The 17,275-nt window shown below is 39.1% G+C and overlaps 1 protein-coding gene across 2 annotated transcripts in view; it reads left to right on the plus strand.

Moving 5' to 3' along the window:
- Positions 1 to 17,275, plus strand: part of nyap2a (neuronal tyrosine-phosphorylated phosphoinositide-3-kinase adaptor 2a) — a 39,479-nt gene that overhangs the window by 18,560 nt on the left and 3,644 nt on the right. For both annotated transcript variants that reach the window (XM_084418110.1, XM_084418111.1), the window contains 3 exons: positions 4,313 to 5,488; positions 13,300 to 13,458; positions 13,550 to 13,671. In XM_084418110.1, coding sequence (XP_084274236.1) covers positions 4,313 to 5,488; positions 13,300 to 13,458; positions 13,550 to 13,671 — 1,457 coding nt within the window. The remainder of the gene's footprint in view (positions 1 to 4,312; positions 5,489 to 13,299; positions 13,459 to 13,549; positions 13,672 to 17,275) is intronic.

Consider the following 17,275-nt stretch of genomic DNA (forward strand, 5'->3'; position numbering starts at 1 on the left):
TATTTCACCTCTAATTTAGAGGGAAATCAATATAAGTGCATTATCGTACAAATACAAACACAGATAAACATCTATATTAAATCAGCGGTGTAATACTAGATAAGAGATGGGGCATTTGCTACATCCTCTGATGGGAAACAACATCATGAGAAGGTTTCTGCTTCAAAGAGAGAGAGAGAGAGAGAGAGAGAAAGAGATGGATGTGCTGTGAGAGGAAGGTACAGCACGCACCTGCTGTCCTCGGGAACACAGTGCCCTATATTTTGTCGTGTCACAAACTCATTTATAACACACACACAGAGGTTTCCATGTTTTATGGGGACTTTCCATAGACATAATGATTTGTATGCCGTATGCAGCAGAGGGCATCGGCACCAACCATAAAAATTGAGACCTATTAATTTTCTAAACAATATCAGTACTATTTTTCCAAACATATTTTTATGTTTTAGTTCAAATATCATAAAAAAAAAAAAAATCTGAAACACTATCTTTAACTTCACACATTTTTTTACAGAGGCCTGCACATGTGTGGAAAAAAAATATATATCAGAAATATATACTCAATGTAAAAAATTATATTTCCATAAAACAAAGATTATTGGAATATGTCTTACAAGAAAATACTATTCAGTCTTTCTACTTCAAAATTTAATTCAATGTGTAACTTGGTGTTTTGCTGATTTGTAATTATTTGTGAAATGTACTAGTGTCACAGAAGAATGCTGACAGGTAAAATCCAAACAGAGTTTATTGAGAGACACACGGGATGTAAACAGGTGAGTAACTGAAAAGATGATCAATGTGGTGATCCTGGAAGGGAAATGACTGTTCTTATCTGTTACAGGATCACACAGGTAAGTATCCACAGGTCGGTGTTCAGGGATGACCAACAAGACCAGACCACTTATGTGTATTTGGTGCTGGCTTTTATGGAGGAACTGATGAGGCTGATGGCAGACAGGTGTGGTGATTGTTGAGTGTGCACAGGTGGTAGCCAGAGAGGATTATGGGAAACGTAGTATGCTGAGGTGACTGGTCTGGTGAATGAGGATTGCGACAACTAGCAATTTATGAGTGAAGATTGTTTCAAAGGAAATCCTACACCAAATGTTTTTCAGTGTACATTGACCTACGTGACCATGTTTTATCAATTTGTTCCCTCATTTTAGTTAAATCTTGCCAACCATTCACCTAAAATGAGGGGGAAAAATAAGTTGTTGGAACAAATTCTTAATTCACGACGATGATAGCTTGTTTTTCCTCTGCATGTCGTGTGCAGGACTCCATAAATGTCCACCTCAGATAAAAATAAATAAATAAAAAAACAATAATTGCGATTTTGTGTTTCTCAATATGACTATAATTCACAATTTCAAATTAATTTCTCATCATTGCAATTTTGTATCTCAGAATTGCAATTAGATCTCTGACAGTCGTAACTTTATTACTCATATTTGTGACTTTCTGTCTCACAAAAAATATATAATTAACTTACTTTCTTTTATTTAAAAAAAACAATATCAAACAATTTATTTGCAACCTTTTTTATTTTATCTTACATTTGTTTTTTTATTTAAACTCTTTGCATTGCAATGATCACTATTGCTCGTGTTGCTTCAAAGTTCTAACTTTTATTGAAAATGACTGAGTTCTGGATTTGCGCTTTGTCTTTGTAAATGCTTATCAGTGTGAACGCCCATTTAGGGTTAGGGAGCAGAAATGATAATCAACTAAATTTATACTAGAAGAAGTATATGGGAGGTTTTTGCAAGGTGTACAAGTTTGTGTGTAAAATGGTTGAGAGAATGCGAGCCACTCTGTCCCCTTTCTGTCACTTGGGTGAGGTACTGTGATCTTTCTCTGAATGATAAGTTAAATCATTTTGTCATTCTTGCTGACTTTTCATCTGTGTATCACAGAGTTCATCCACAAAGCTGATATAAACCCCTGTCATGTCCTTTACATAACAAAAAGACATCCACACGCACACACACGCACAGGGATCCAGAGTCTCTAGAGGATGACGTAATTATAGCTTCAGCCAGCTTAATGGAAGATTAAAAATTAGCATACTTCCCATGCTGACCCATTAACTATAACTTGCGCTTGCTGTTGGCAAGAGACACACTAATAGACTCATGTACAAACACACACACACACACACACACACCGCCCTGCCATTGCTGGAAGAAACGGGTCAGTCAAGTTGCCCTTCACTGAGCCCAGCTGTGGTGATGTGGGGAGAAATGACAGAAAGATGGAGAATGAGCGAGTGAGTAAACAAGAGGGGGAGGGCGAAAGAGAAATTGAAACAGTTGCTTTCCACTGAGATGATAGTCAGGAAGAAATTCATTCATGAAGTTAAAATGACCTAGTTTTCTCCACTCTAGCTCTTCCTCACCGCCCTCCAGTGTAGGAAACTGCCTGTTTGATTATTCCATGAACTCCTCCCTCCACGTTGAGAAAGCAAAGCCTAGCATCTCTACAAGCTAACATCACCAGTTACTGGCAGTAGCACACGAGAGTGCCCTGCAAAGTGTACTGGCTATTCAGCATAGGGAATAGTGTACGCTAATATATCCGTTCACATGTGGAGAGACAGTTTATCATAGTCAAGACTACACATACATATCATAAATAAATTGCCATTTGTCTGATTGTAGATTGTACATTTATCCTATCTATATTTATTTACACAAGTATATTTTGTCATTAGAGCCTAAAAATTTAACTTCTGCAGATATCTCCTAGTCAGTACGCAGGAAGCAGTGAATAGTGCATAGGGAGCCTGTGAATCAGAACACAGATGCACACACACCGAGCACGGCCTGCTTCTTTCGTTTCTCAGCACTGGTAGCTCAACTGTGTATAATTAATCCTGTCTCAAGCAGAGTGTTAAACTCTATTCTCACTAAAAAGTCCTTGGAGAAGCCTATTAACTCAGTTCATAACCACACACATTCAGGATTAGTGACTGTACTGAGAGGGCAGTCGTGGGATGTGGTGCGCGCAGAAGCATCAAAAACCATCACATGCACAATAGAATAGTAATGGCCCTTTGCAGCCCCATACGGCTTTGGGGGATAGCACTGACATTAAAACTAATACATGCTGACTTTGCTACCCTTTTGCTAAGCGATGGCCACAATGACACTATGTTAACACCTTTTTACTATACTGCAGTACTTTTATGCTTCTGCTACGTTATATTAGTTGTACAAAAAAAAAAAATTATGCACCTCTTGATGGAAATATATGTTATGTTATTTACATCAAAAGGTACATCAATTTTTGATCAAGATCAATGCAAGAGTCCAGCACTCTGTAAAGTCTTCTCCAGCACATCCCAAATACTTTCAATGAATTTGAATCAATTTAAGGTCTGGTGCCAATTCATGTGTGTAACATATAACATGCTAGAAACACAATAATCACTGCAATAATGATCCAATCATAGATTCTTAAAGGGGTGGTCGATTATGATTTCACTTTTTTAACTTTATAGTTAGTGTGTAATGTTGCTGTTTGAGCATAAACAACATCTGCAAAGTTACGACGCTCAAAGTTCAAAGCAAAGGGAGAGATTTTCTTTTACAGAAATCACTTTTTAAGGACTACAACAAACGGCGGGTTAGTGACATCACCAACCCTAAAATTTACATCAAACCTGCTCCTGGGAACACGCAAGCAACAAAGGGGGTGAGGCCATGTTGTGAAGAGGAAGAGTTGTTGTAGTAGAGCACATTTGGGAGTCTGCTCAAGCTCTCACATTCCTCTTTTCACATTTTTTGCAATACAGTACATAACAAAAATGCAATAGCATGTTATAAAAGCAAGATGACAACATGAGTTATAACCGTAATTAAACTAAACCTTACCTGTTCTATCTTCATGCCGCATATTCTTTAGATTTGTAGGCATCTTACAACAGTTCCCACACAAGCGATTTATAGATTATGAAACGTGCATGAGGTAATCAGAGCTGATAGCACGAGCCCTTGAAGCTCCGCCGTCTTCTTGAAAGGGAGCCGGGAGCAGCAGCTCATTTGCATTTAAAGGGATACACGTCAAAACGGTGTGTCTTTGCTCACCCTCAAAAGTGACAATTTTAACATGCTATAAAAAATTATCTGTGGGATATTTTGAGCTAAAACTTCCCATACACACTCTGGAGACATCAGAGACTTATTTTACATCTTGTAGAAAGGGGCATTATGGGACATATAGGATATATTTAAATCCAAACAGCAACTTTTTCTGTGAAATGCTAAATCCATATTTCTAAACATTTCCGTTCTCTTGCCCACAGCATCTAAATCCCGCCCCTGCAGTGAGGAGTACCGTCGCATGCCTCCGCCAAAACCCAAACGCAACCCCAACACGCAGCTCAGCACATCCTTTGACGAGTCTTACATTCAGAACCACTGCAGCAAGGTTAAGTCTGCCTCTCTGCCGCGACAACACAAAAAGAAGTCAGCGTCTCAGAATCAAAGCCCCGCCCCTGCCACTGACGATGAGGCGGAGCCTGTTTATATAGAGATGGTGGGGAATATCTTACGGGACTTCAGTCGAATTGCCGGTGCTAATGGCGATGAAGAGGATGACCAAGGTGAAAGTGTGTATGAGGAGATGAAATATCCTGCTTATGACGATTTGCCTTCATCCTTAGACCACGGCCAGTCACGATGGGAGCAGTGTCCCACTCCTTTGGTGCCGGAGGTAGAACTTACACGACCCACTACTCCACGTGGTTCACTCTGTGACATTCCCGCCCCGTTCCCGAATCTGCTTTCCCACCGCCCTCCTCTACTAGTGTTCCCACCTGCACCAGCCCAGTGTTCCCCCAACTCTGACGAATCTCCTCTTACTCCTCTGGATGTCACCAAACTGCCCGTGTTGGACAACGTCGGATATGTCAAACCTGGTGCATCCCCAACTAGTGCTGACCCTGGACCACAGCTGGAGGCTCAGCAGGTGTCCGGTAAGCACCACCACCACCACCACCATCATCATAAGAAGAAGTCAGCAGAGACTAAGGAGCAACAAACTATCACAGCATCAGGACGGTCCTCCGCTCCACCCCTGACATCTACGCTGTACAAAAGCGGTGGGTCGTCCGCGGCACACGGGTACCCCCGGAGCCACTCCGCCTGCCCGTCCCCCGTCAGTATGGGTCGTGCGTTAACGCCACTCACCCTGAAGCGCCCCCCGCCGTACGACGCCCTCATGACCGGGACGATTCCTCGCAGCGCTTCCGGAGTTGCACACGGATCACGTGAAAGCGGGCGGCTCTCGAATTCCTCTAGTGTGCACGGGGGCTCCATGCAAAATGTCTCCACTGCTTCGGGTTCAAGCTCAGGGTCGGGAGGTCGAGGCTGCCGTACACCAACCAGTCCTCTGGATGAGCTCAGCAACTTGTTCTCTTCCGGACGCAACATGCTGAAGAAAGGTTCTGGAAGCCGTAAGAACAAAGACTCAGCAGATGGTGAGTGAAAATGTTATAAATGCTCTAAATGTGTTACCCAAAACGAAACAAAAAACGTATTTTAAGGCTGCATTTATTTGATAAAAAAATACAGTAAAAACAATAATATTCTAAATAATTATTGACATTTAAAATAACAGTTTTCAATTTTAATGTGTTTTAAAATGTAATTTATTCCTGTGATGGTCTAGCATCATTAGTCCAGTCTTCAGTGTCACATGATCCTTCAGAAATCATTCTAATATGATGATTTGATGCTCAAGAAACATTTCTTATTATTATCAATGATTAAAACAGTTGTACTGCTTCATATTTTTGTGAAAAACATGATACATTTCTCTTTTTTTTAAATATACATTTTATTAAACAGAAATTTGTATTAAATAGAAAACTTTTGTAACATTATAGATGTCTTTAAAGGGATACTCCACTTTTTTTGGAAATAGGCTCATTTTACAACTCCCCCAGAGTTAAACAGTTGAGTTTTACCGTTTTCGAATCCATTCAGCCGAACGTCTGGCGTTCAAATCAAGAAACTTTGCTGCCGTACCATGAGTCCAGCAGGTGTAATGATATGATGCAGTGCCTGAAAATAGTCCCCAGCTCAGTAACTTCCAGCGTGACCGGGACTATGTTTGTCTAACCTATTAGACCTATTTTCAGGCGCTGCGTCATATCATTACGCCTGCTGCACTCATGGTACGGCAGCAAAGTTTCTTGATTATTACGCAGGAATGAGAGTATAGTTCCTAGCCATATCAGCCTAGAAAATCGCAACTTTACATTTTCCGTCGGTCTTAGTACACGATGTAACTACAGAAGAGTCAAGTTTTAAATAGGAAAAATATCAAAACTCTTTGGTCATTTTTTTGAGAGAGATGCTAATGGTCATGTCCGATTCAATGATCTATGCTAAGCTATGCTAAAAGTGGTACCGCCAGACTCGGAGATCGGCTGAATGGATTTGAAAACGGTAAAACTCAACTGTTTAACTCTGGGGGAGTTGTAAAATGAGCCTATTTCCCAAAAAAAGTGGAGTATCCCGTTAATGTCACTTTTGATCAATTTAACGCATTGCTGACCAAAAACAAAAACAAAACTAAAAATAAATATGCAACTTTTATATGTCTTTCAATTGAAATTAAAATATTGAAGCATGTTAGCAGCTGCAGTTTACCAGCTGGGTAATATTAATTAGATAATAAATATATTGGTAGCATAATGATTTTTGAATTGGTTGATATTAGAAACAGTATAATAGGATAGATTTAATTGTGCATTTCCCCCAACTTTTACATATTTTTTATTACACCTTCCTTGTAAAGATGATAACCACAACGAATAAATTCAACTTCTCCCTCCTTTTCTTTAAAAAAACTATGAATCTGGGTTACAGTGAGACACTTACAATGGAGGTAAATGAGCTGTCGATTGAGCTTAACTTGTATTGAACCCAGAATATTAATAATTCAATAATTGTCAGCTTATTAACATCAGCCCGAATTTTTACATAAGTGTATCCCCAGTAGAAAATAAGCAACCAAGAAAAGTACTAAAGCCTTTAATTAATTAGATCCACACGTTTTAAACCCAGTGAATACTGAAATTGTTAGGGTTAACTGTGAGATATCTGGAGGCGATTGGCCATATCAGTAACAACTTCAAAGTGAGGGATGTTGTCTCATAGAGCAAAGCCTGATTGGGTTTAAAGAGCGCGTGTAATCGTCTTGAGAGCTGCAGCTAAGGACTTTTTTCCAGACTGTTATTTATTCCCGTGTGTGGAGGAGAGACAGCTTTCATGTCCTATTTCCACAGTCCACTTCCATCACCCCAGGTGTGTCTGTGTGTTTGAGCTCGTTTGGAGATTAAAAATTGAGCGATCAACCTACGCACAGACTACTGAACATGCTTATAGTGCACAGGACAGAGAGAGCGAGAAAATGACCCAGATTCTTCCATACCGAACTGAGGCTCTTCAAATCAAGCTCACTGTTGATTGCGAAGGTCGCCGGATTGTTGCGTTGCAAGGGTTGTTGAATGGCTTTCTCATGAGCCTTTCAAATCATGATTAAATGAATTCTGAAAAAAACACTTAACAGATTAACGAGTCAAAGCTATCATGTTGAACCCTCAACACATGCACACAACAAATTTACAATTTCATATTCTTTATGTCATAAATAGTCAAACCTCACTTCAATGTAAGTATACACTGCACAGGTACACAAAAAACACACACATACACACACTGAAGCTGGTCAGTCTGTCCATCACAGTCAATTTTCCGCTATACCCAGTCCAGCAGAGACACAAACGCACACAGGCACCTCCTGTCAGTATGTCTTCCACGGATCTGTGACTTGGGCTTCGTGCCTGACAGATTGTGGAGGTGTGTGAGATTAGCAGGCTGCCGGCATTAGTATGTGCATGTGTGTTTGCCTGACACAGAGAGAGAAAAGACAGAGATAGTGAAGAATCTGTCACTGTGATCCAAAACACACCAGTATCTATTCACAGCTCAACATCACTCTGCTAAGATACACGGGGATGGGATCGTGATCAGAGTTCACTCATCCATTTCTGATACGTTCAGATTCAGTCAAAATCCTTGCAGATGTCCTAGCTTGAAACTTGTATTATATATTTTATTATTTTAGTCTCTTATGCTCACCGAGGCTGCATTTGTTCTATACATTAAAAACAATAATATTGTGAAATATTACAATTTAAAAGAACACTTTTCTATTTTAATATATTTTAAAATATAATGTATTCCTCTGATGGTAAAGCTTAATATTCAGCATCATTACTCCAGTCTTCAGAGTCACATGATCCTTCATAAATCATGTGATTAGTGCTCAAAAAACATCTCTTATTATTAACAATGTTAAAAACATATATACATATTTTGTTAGAAACCATGATACATTTTTTAGGATTCTTGGATGATAAAGAGTTGAAAAGAACAGCATTTAACTAGAAATAACATTATAAACGATCTAAAGTGTTCTTGCTGAATGAAACTTCTTTAAAATAAATATTTATTATCTGTTTTCAATCTGATTTAGAGATATTTTCAGGAGCCAGCTATTTATTTTAATTAAAAAAACCCTGAAAACCCAGGTTTGTAAAGAAAAATATTATCCATTGATTGAATAAGCCTTCTTTCTCCAAATCTACAGATCTCATATCAAAAGCTGCCGAGTCAGTCTTAAACTTCACGCTTGGGCTGTGATTGGCATTTTCAGAAATACCCATTTAGAGATAAAACAATCATAGACAGAGCTCTTCCTGTCCAGGCCAGTTATCCTGGTCCAAATCCTGTTAGGGAACTCTACTACAACTCAGCATGACACCATTCGGTGCCAGAAAAGCATACGGAGTCTGAACCTGTGCCAGTGTCGAGTGGCACGCGATAGAGTTTGTGCATCAATCTGTCTTAAGGATCAGTCTAATTTAAATGTCATATGAGTTTGTTTTCATTATGCCCTACAGTGCCCATAAATAGCTCTAAATGTGCCTTAAAAGACAGCAATCTACTGTTATTTCTTAATGTATGCAGCTGTATTTAAATTCAATAGTGCTTTCCCTGCAGCACTGAATAGCTTAATAGTTTCTAAAATGTAAGCGTCTGAGTAACTTCACATAGTCTAAGGTTACATTAGCATATACTAATAATGATCCCACGCATTTAATATATTTCCTCATCATTATAGCTCTGAGGTTGGCATACATTATCATAATTTAGAGACACAGAAGTGCTTACATTGGGTCCATAATGGCAGATCAGGTTCGCAGTCAGGCTGAAAACAAGTCCATATGATTGAGAAGAAATTCTGATCAGGATCTTCCAAGAATGTGCCATTAAACAGCGACAAACTGGCTCCAGTGCAACAAAATACTGGCACACGTAGTATTATAGTTTCCATTATGAAAATTTAATCCTGGCAGTTTCAGAGCTCTTTTAAGACATCACTTTTTTCTATTCCTTCTATTCTGTCTCTATGGCATCATAGATTTTCTCACTTCCATATATTCTATATGACACCATTAAACTGTCCTGAATAAGGTATTTTACATAAAAGATGTTTACATATAGTCCACAAGACAAAAAAATTGCAGAATTTCTGAAAAAATTAGCCTGTTCAAAAGTTGATGTACCCCCAATTCTTAATAGTGTCTCGTTACCTGGATGATCCACGACTGTTTTTGTGTTTTGTGATGGTTGTTCTTGAGTCCCTTGTTTGTCCTGAGCAGTTAAGCCCAATGTTCTTCAGAAAATTCCTTCAGGTCCTGAAAATGCTTCAGTTTTCCAGCATATTTTGCATATTTGAACCCTTTCCATCAGTGACTGTATGATTTTGAGATCCATCTTTTCACAATGAGGACAATTGAGGGACACAAACACAACTATTAAACATATATCCAAATATGCAAAAGGAAGGAATGGAAGGATTTTTCTGAAGAACATTGGGCAGTTGAACTGCTAAGGAAAAACAAGGGACTTTTCGTAATATCGACTTTATATCTCATAATGTGACTTTATATCTTACAATGGGACTTTTTATCTCACTTTTGCAACTTTATATCTCACAGTGTGACTTAATGTCTTCTGTTTCTCCCCACCTCTGGTCCTAATTGCAACAAATGCCTTATCAAAGCTAATCTGACTTCTGAGCTGTAATGCTGCCTGAATCATAATCATACAATGTTTGTTCGTTGGCCAGAAGAGAACTTCCAGTTCCAGCTTCCAGTAAGATTTTGTTTGGGCGCAGTACCAAAGTTTTTCACTAGGTGAAAACTATTTCACTATTTTTCCACAATTTTCATACAATTTATGAAGTAGACATCCTATGCAGAAGTAGTATGGGAAGTTTGGCAGATTTTGATATGAATTCAACCTCTAATAAACACATCAAAAGAACACGTATTTGCGTTCACAAATGGTGAATCTATTATTTTTTTCTTTATATTTAGAACATTTCTGACCTTTTTTTCTAAAAAAAATTGAATGGATGTTATATTTTAATCTTTAACAATATTATTGATCTGCCTGCGTTGACACCATTATACGAGAACTGACCTGAGCTGGATGATGACATCACTGTTTTCTCCAGAGTGGCTATAAATGAACTAAATGAATAACTTTTTTACAACAGAAATGAACCATCACTGAACTTACTTAAACTGGACTATGACGCTATTTTCTTCTAGACCTGCTGTACAGCCGAAACAAACGTTGCTGCATTATTTTCCTGCTATCACCTTTGAAAAAAATCTACATTGTAAAAAGCGCTACATAAATAAAGGTGACTTGACTTAAGCTAAAAAAGCGCCTTAGTTGTAATTCTAAACAAATGATTGATAAAGTGTGTCTTAACCTAAGAGGTTTGGTGCAGTCGGCTGCTGATCTTTAGATTTCTATAAAGGACCTTGGAGATAAACTACAACCTGTCTCTTGTTTGGCTCTCTCCTGCTTTGCCTTTTAGCCTTGTTTCAGTGGTGTTGTTTATGTCCATTACCTCTGAGTGCCAAAAGGTATTTGGCATGGCATTTCACTCTGGATGAGGTGAACATGTTTCTATGTTGGCTGCTGTTAGCTGAGGAGCCTTGTAGAACAATCTGACCCTGTGAACACTGACAAGAACACAGTCCTGCCAACACACACCTAAAATTCCCTCCACTAATGGACTTACATTCACACATATGGACAGATGAGTGTTTAAGCTGACTATATCCAGGGACTGACCGTGTGCATGTTAATAAGTAAATATGATAAATTTGTCGCAGTCTTAGCATTAGCGCCCAACGCTAATGACAGTGGACACTAATTAAATGTAGACTAATGGACCAGGACACCACAGACTAATGGGATTTCAACAGACGTGGCCAGACAACAGAGCGTGTGTGTGTGTGTGTGTGTGTGTGTGTGTGTGTGTGTGTGTGTGTGTGTGTGTGTGTTTCAAGAGAGATAAAGTATGGTAAATAAGGTTTTTGAGGAGCAATAAATACTGAGGAGAGTCCATAATGGAAAAAAAAACTATACCAACGTCAGAGGATAGCAGGGACACTCTCAGTTTCTTTTATGAAAAAAACGATTCACTATATTGTACGGTATGTTTCTGATTCACTAAAAATAATCGGCTCATAAGAGTCATTCGTTCACGACTGTTTCGTGCTGTAAATTCAGTAACGGAAAATGCAAGTATGAGAACTGTTAAAAGAATGTCAATTGGTTTCTAGTATTTTTTTTTTAATGGATAAAATAATTAAATATAATTCGATTAAATAATTCGGCCTTTTTTCTTGCAGTCACAAGTTGATATTTATAAATCTCAGAATTGCAAGAAATAAAGTCAGATTGCGAGTAAGAATTGTGAGTTATAAACTCGGAAGCGTGAAATATAAACTTAATGAGGGGGGCAAAAATCTGAATTGAGAGAATCTGTATTATATGGAAGATTTTGCAGGCCTAGTTGCAATGCTGCATGAACTGAAATAAACTAAAGTAGCTCATGACTTTTATTAGCATAAGGCTTAAGTCATTACACACACACACACATACACACACACACTGATGTCACCTTCAATTCATACGCCCATAAGTGTCAGACGATATAGCTAAGCACACATCTATATGGACGATACAGATACGCATTCAGATACTCTTGCCAGCTGAAATAATTGAAAAGCTTTCATCTGTTAGTAAAGCAATTTCCCTAATGTCTTCAGAGCTAGTGAAAGACGTGATGAATGTGACTGCTAATGGATCCCCTGTGAGGAGAGAGAGATTAAGAAAGAAATGCAATGGAAAATACAAAGAAAAAGGGATTGATTGTATGAAAGATGGAAAGATGGAGTGACAAAATAAAGAGATGTCAAGTTTAAGCATAGGTAATGTGTAAAACATTTTTTCTCTTCATTTACAATATTCATTGAATACTAAAAATGTTCATTACACAAGCAACTCTGTAAACGGAATTGAATACTAGCGTACTAGCATATTGTTCATAATAAACTATAGAGTGCTGCAGTGATGACATATTTTTGTAGGCCAACCCAGAAGTTAGCATCACCCTGGTACCCTCGGTTTTTCCATTTGCTTTTGGATTATTGGATTGTGGTCTATAAACAAACTGCATTGTGATCACATGACTTTGACGTCATGTTCGCAATGATGACGTTTAATGTCCCCGACCACCTCTGTAGCCATTAGCAATAGTTTTTCAAGACAAGTTAAAGCTTTATACAGTCTCAAGGAAGTATTACTGATGTATTTTATGTCATAGAATAAAACATGAAAATATCTTTCACCACAGATCTATTCCTGAAATTAAAAATTAAATTATTTAACTATTCCTATTTCAGGAATTTAACTTTTCATGTTTGATTTAGCAAATCATGTAGTAATTTTATATATATTATATATTTAATATACATTTTTAATTGTGAAATGTCTTTTTGTGATCGAATAAAATATAAAAAAAGAACATTTTAAAAAATTACTCTAAATATAATTTCAGGTGTATCACATTGGATATGGAAGTTCATTACATTGTGGGATAGTATACCAAGTTTGCTCTGCATGCAGAAATTCTGCACACTTTCCACAGAAAAATAGTAATAGCACTATGATATTTTGCTACACTAAGTTATTTTGGCCCACCTAGCGGTAATATGCGTGTACTGCAGCACTAGTACAAAACAAATGACCTATTCATGAAACTGCAATCATTCTCATAAAAACAGAGGTCAAGGCACATATACTTTTACTGAATTCTGAAACCTCTACCTCTTTTTCTCTCTTCCAGGTGAAAGTAAAGGCAGAAGTGACAGTAAGGACAGAGCCCTCCGTAGCTCTTCTCCGAAATCACAGGATTGGGAAACGCCCACAGGACAATCAGCCACGCCCACAGCCACGCCCAGTCGTCTTGGCCGCTCTTCCATCAGCCCGACCACCATGCTTGGGGGTGCGTCCTGTCCATGTGACAGATAATCAGATAAAAACAAATAAGGATGCCGATTTTAGATACTCATTTAACATACTCTCTTCCTTTTTAGAAACAAAAGTTGGGTGTAAACTTGGCCGCTCCGCATCCACGTCAGGAGTCCCGTCCCCTATGGGAACGCCCCAAAGACACGCCCCCGATGCCTCCGCCCACCAGTGCGGGACCCCGTTCCAGGTACAACCCCCTTATTCCTCAGAATGAGCGAGAGATCGCATGCGTGTGGAGTTCGGTTCCTGTCTCCGTGTCTGTCGATCCACCCGGCAATACCGTCATGTCTTTGACCTTTGACCCCAAGGCTATGTGTTTATCCTATTCTGTCTGCTGCTTCTGCTGCCGTGCATTTCGTTTGGCTCACGGCGTTCATCGTCTGTCTACGTAGATGCGAATGTGTGTGTTGTTTGTGTTCGGTCCAGATCGGGGCTGCCTTCCCATCGCGCTCTGAAGAGGCTCTCACATTTAATTCGTCCTCTGTGAGCTTATGCCAAGAGATCCACAATCAGGGTTTTATATATCAGGCAGTTTTAGCACTTGAGAAAAAGTCTGAATCTGAATGAGAAGCTCTTCAGAGCGCCGGCGGACAGCTTTACTCTCGACCAGCAGCTTCCTCAAGTCTGCGTCGTCTCAATCACAATGTTTCAGATGCTGTGGTTGGCTTTCTCAGATGTACAAACATCAAACACAGAAGCTGTTAATACCGTAAAATGGGAGAAAACTCACTCTTAAAAGCAGGATCCCGAATCCAAAGCATAGACATCATCACGACTTATTTACCAAATTGATTGAAATATTGAGAGCTTGATTGGCAGTTTCCTCAAAATACCCTCAGTTAAAGGCTGTTTGATGTGTGTATATATGTATCTAGACATGGCATTTATATCAGCGTCACGTGTCGTATGCTCTCTCCTGTTTGTCTGTGTGGCCAGGTTTTTAGAGCTACACTGTATTATGTACAAAAATCCTGTAATAATAACTTTGTTTTCCACGTCAACATCACTTTCACAGAGACTGGGGAGTCAGTTACACAACTCACTACACAGACTCACCAAAGCATGTTCTTTATATCACAACTGATGAAAGCTACTGTGAACACACACTATTTTATAGGCATACAGTAATATACAATACAGAACTATTCAGTAATATACTACAATAAAAAACAAATTACGCGATGTATAGCTATACGATTACACTCAATATTATAACAGAAAACACATTTAGTATGTTTAGTATGTCTGTTCTACTCTCACTCCCCAGTTGTGTGTTTGATTGTTAGTGACTGTAATTGAACTAACCCAAATAAATCTCAAAATCGAGGGATAAAACTAACCCCAACAAAGCAGAAATCTAAATAAAACCTTGTCAAAATTGTCTACTTTTCCGCGTCCACTGTACTTTCTGTGTCTATCTGCTACTTCCTTCCTCAAAAGCACAAATGTGTGTGTGTTTGCTGTATGTGTATAAGTGTGTACTGTACGTGTGTGCGTGTACGTGTGTGTGCATGCCTGAAGTATATGCTCTGTTACAAAACCTAGTCAGCAATACCTAATTTTATAATGGCAACTTTACTATGCTGTCTCCTAAAACCTTGTTTTGCCCAAAATTTAAGGCAGCATTGCATGTATGCTTATTATAAATAACCTCAAATCTGTGATATTTTAATATTATTTAAATACAGTAATTTCTGTTTATTAAAGGGTTAGTTCACCCAAAATTTTTAATTCCTTCATTAATTACTCACCCTCATGCTGTTCCAAACCCGTAAGACTTTCGTTCATCTTCGGAACACAAATGAGGATATTTTTGATGAAATCTGAGAGCTCTTTGTACTCTCCATAGACAGCTAAGCAACTACCACTTTGACACTTTAAAAAGTTCACAGTTCATTTAGTCCAAAATTTTCTGAAGAGACACGATCGCTTTATATGATGAACAGATTGAATTTAGGCGTTTATTCACATATAAACATTCATCAACGCACACATCAGTTGTGGTAAACGGAAGCTCAAGCATGTTCGCTTGACGTGCGAGAACCAATGAGATTCATTCTCGTGTTACGCAGCACGTTTGAGCTTCATCAAGAACCAATGAGGTTCATTCTCGTGTTACGCAGAACATTTGAGCTTCAGCAAGAACCAATGAGGTTCATTCTCGTGTTACGCAGCACGTTTGAGCTTCATCAAGAACCAATGAGGTTCATTCTCGTGTTACGCAGCGCGTTTGAGCTTCTGCAAGAACCAATGAGGTTCATTCTCATGTTACGCAGCACATTTGAGCTTCAGCAAGAACCAATGAGGTTCATTCTCGTGTTACGCAGCACATTTGAACTTCATCAAGAACCAATGAGGTTCATTCTCGTGTTACGCAGCACGTTTGAACTTCATCAAGAACCAATGAGGTTCATTCTCGTGTTACGCAGCACATTTGAGCTTCAGCAAGAACCAATGAGGTTCATTCTCGTGTTACGCAGCACGTTTGAACTTCATCAAGAACCAATGAGGTTCATTCTCGTGTTACGCAGCACGTTTGAGCTTCTGCAAGAACCAATGAGGTTCATTCTCGTGTTACGCAGCACGTTTGAGCTTCTGCAAGAACCAATGAGGTTCATTCTTGTGTTACGCAGCACGTTTGAACTTCATCAAGAACCAATGAGGTTCATTCTCGTGTTACGCAGCACATTTGAGCTTCAGCAAGAACCAATGAGGTTCATTCTCGTGTTACGCAGCACGTTTGAACTTCATCAAGAACCAATGAGGTTCATTCTCGTGTTACGCAGCACGTTTGAGCTTCTGCAAGAACCAATGAGGTTCATTCTCGTGTTAAGCAGCACGTTTGAACTTCAGCAAGAACCAATGAGGTTCATTCTCGTGTTACGCAGCACGTTTGAACTTCATCAAGAACCAATGAGGTTCATTCTCGTGTTACGCAGCGCGTTTGAGCTTCTGCAAGAACCAATGAGGTTCATTCTCGTGTTAAGCAGCACGTTTGAGCTTCAGCAAGAACCAATGAGGTTCATTCTCGTGTTACGCAGCGCGTTTGAACTTCATCAAGAACCAATGAGGTTCATTCTCGTGTTAAGCAGCACATTTGAGCTTCAGCAAGAACCAATGAGGTTCATTCTCGTGTTACGCAGCACGTTTGAACTTCATCAAGAACCAATGAGGTTCATTCTCGTGTTACGCAGCACGTTTGAGCTTCTGCAAGAACCAATGAGGTTCATTCTCGTGTTAAGCAGCACGTTTGAACTTCAGCAAGAACCAATGAGGTTCATTCTCGTGTTACGCAGCACGTTTGAACTTCATCAAGAACCAATGAGGTTCATTCTCGTGTTAAGCAGCACGTTTGAGCTTCTGCAAGAACCAATGAGGTTCATTCTCGTGTTAAGCAGCACGTTTGAGCTTCAGCAAGAACCAATGAGGTTCATTCTCGTGTTACGCAGCGCGTTTGAGCTTCAGCAAGAACCAATGAGGTTCATTCTCGTGTTAAAGGAACACTCCACCGTTTTTTTAAATAGGGCTTATTCACTTTCTTTCCTACATTTAGATAGGTGGGCAAATGCATTTTTGTCTCAGTGCATGCATTGTTTTAGTTTGACAGGGTCGGCTCTAGCTTAGCTTAGCATAATGAATGGAATCCTTTGTTGCCAGCTAGCATGTCCTGAGTAAAAGTGATATAAAAAATAAATAAAAAAAACACCTAATTACTTCTTGTGGCCTGCGTATTCACAACAAGTACAAATAGTGATGCAGATTAACACTAGGCGATTTCCTAGGCAGATATT

Source organism: Rutilus rutilus (assembly GCF_951802725.1).
Source record: "Rutilus rutilus genome assembly, chromosome: 9".
Classification (NCBI taxonomy): domain Eukaryota; kingdom Metazoa; phylum Chordata; class Actinopteri; order Cypriniformes; family Leuciscidae; genus Rutilus; species Rutilus rutilus.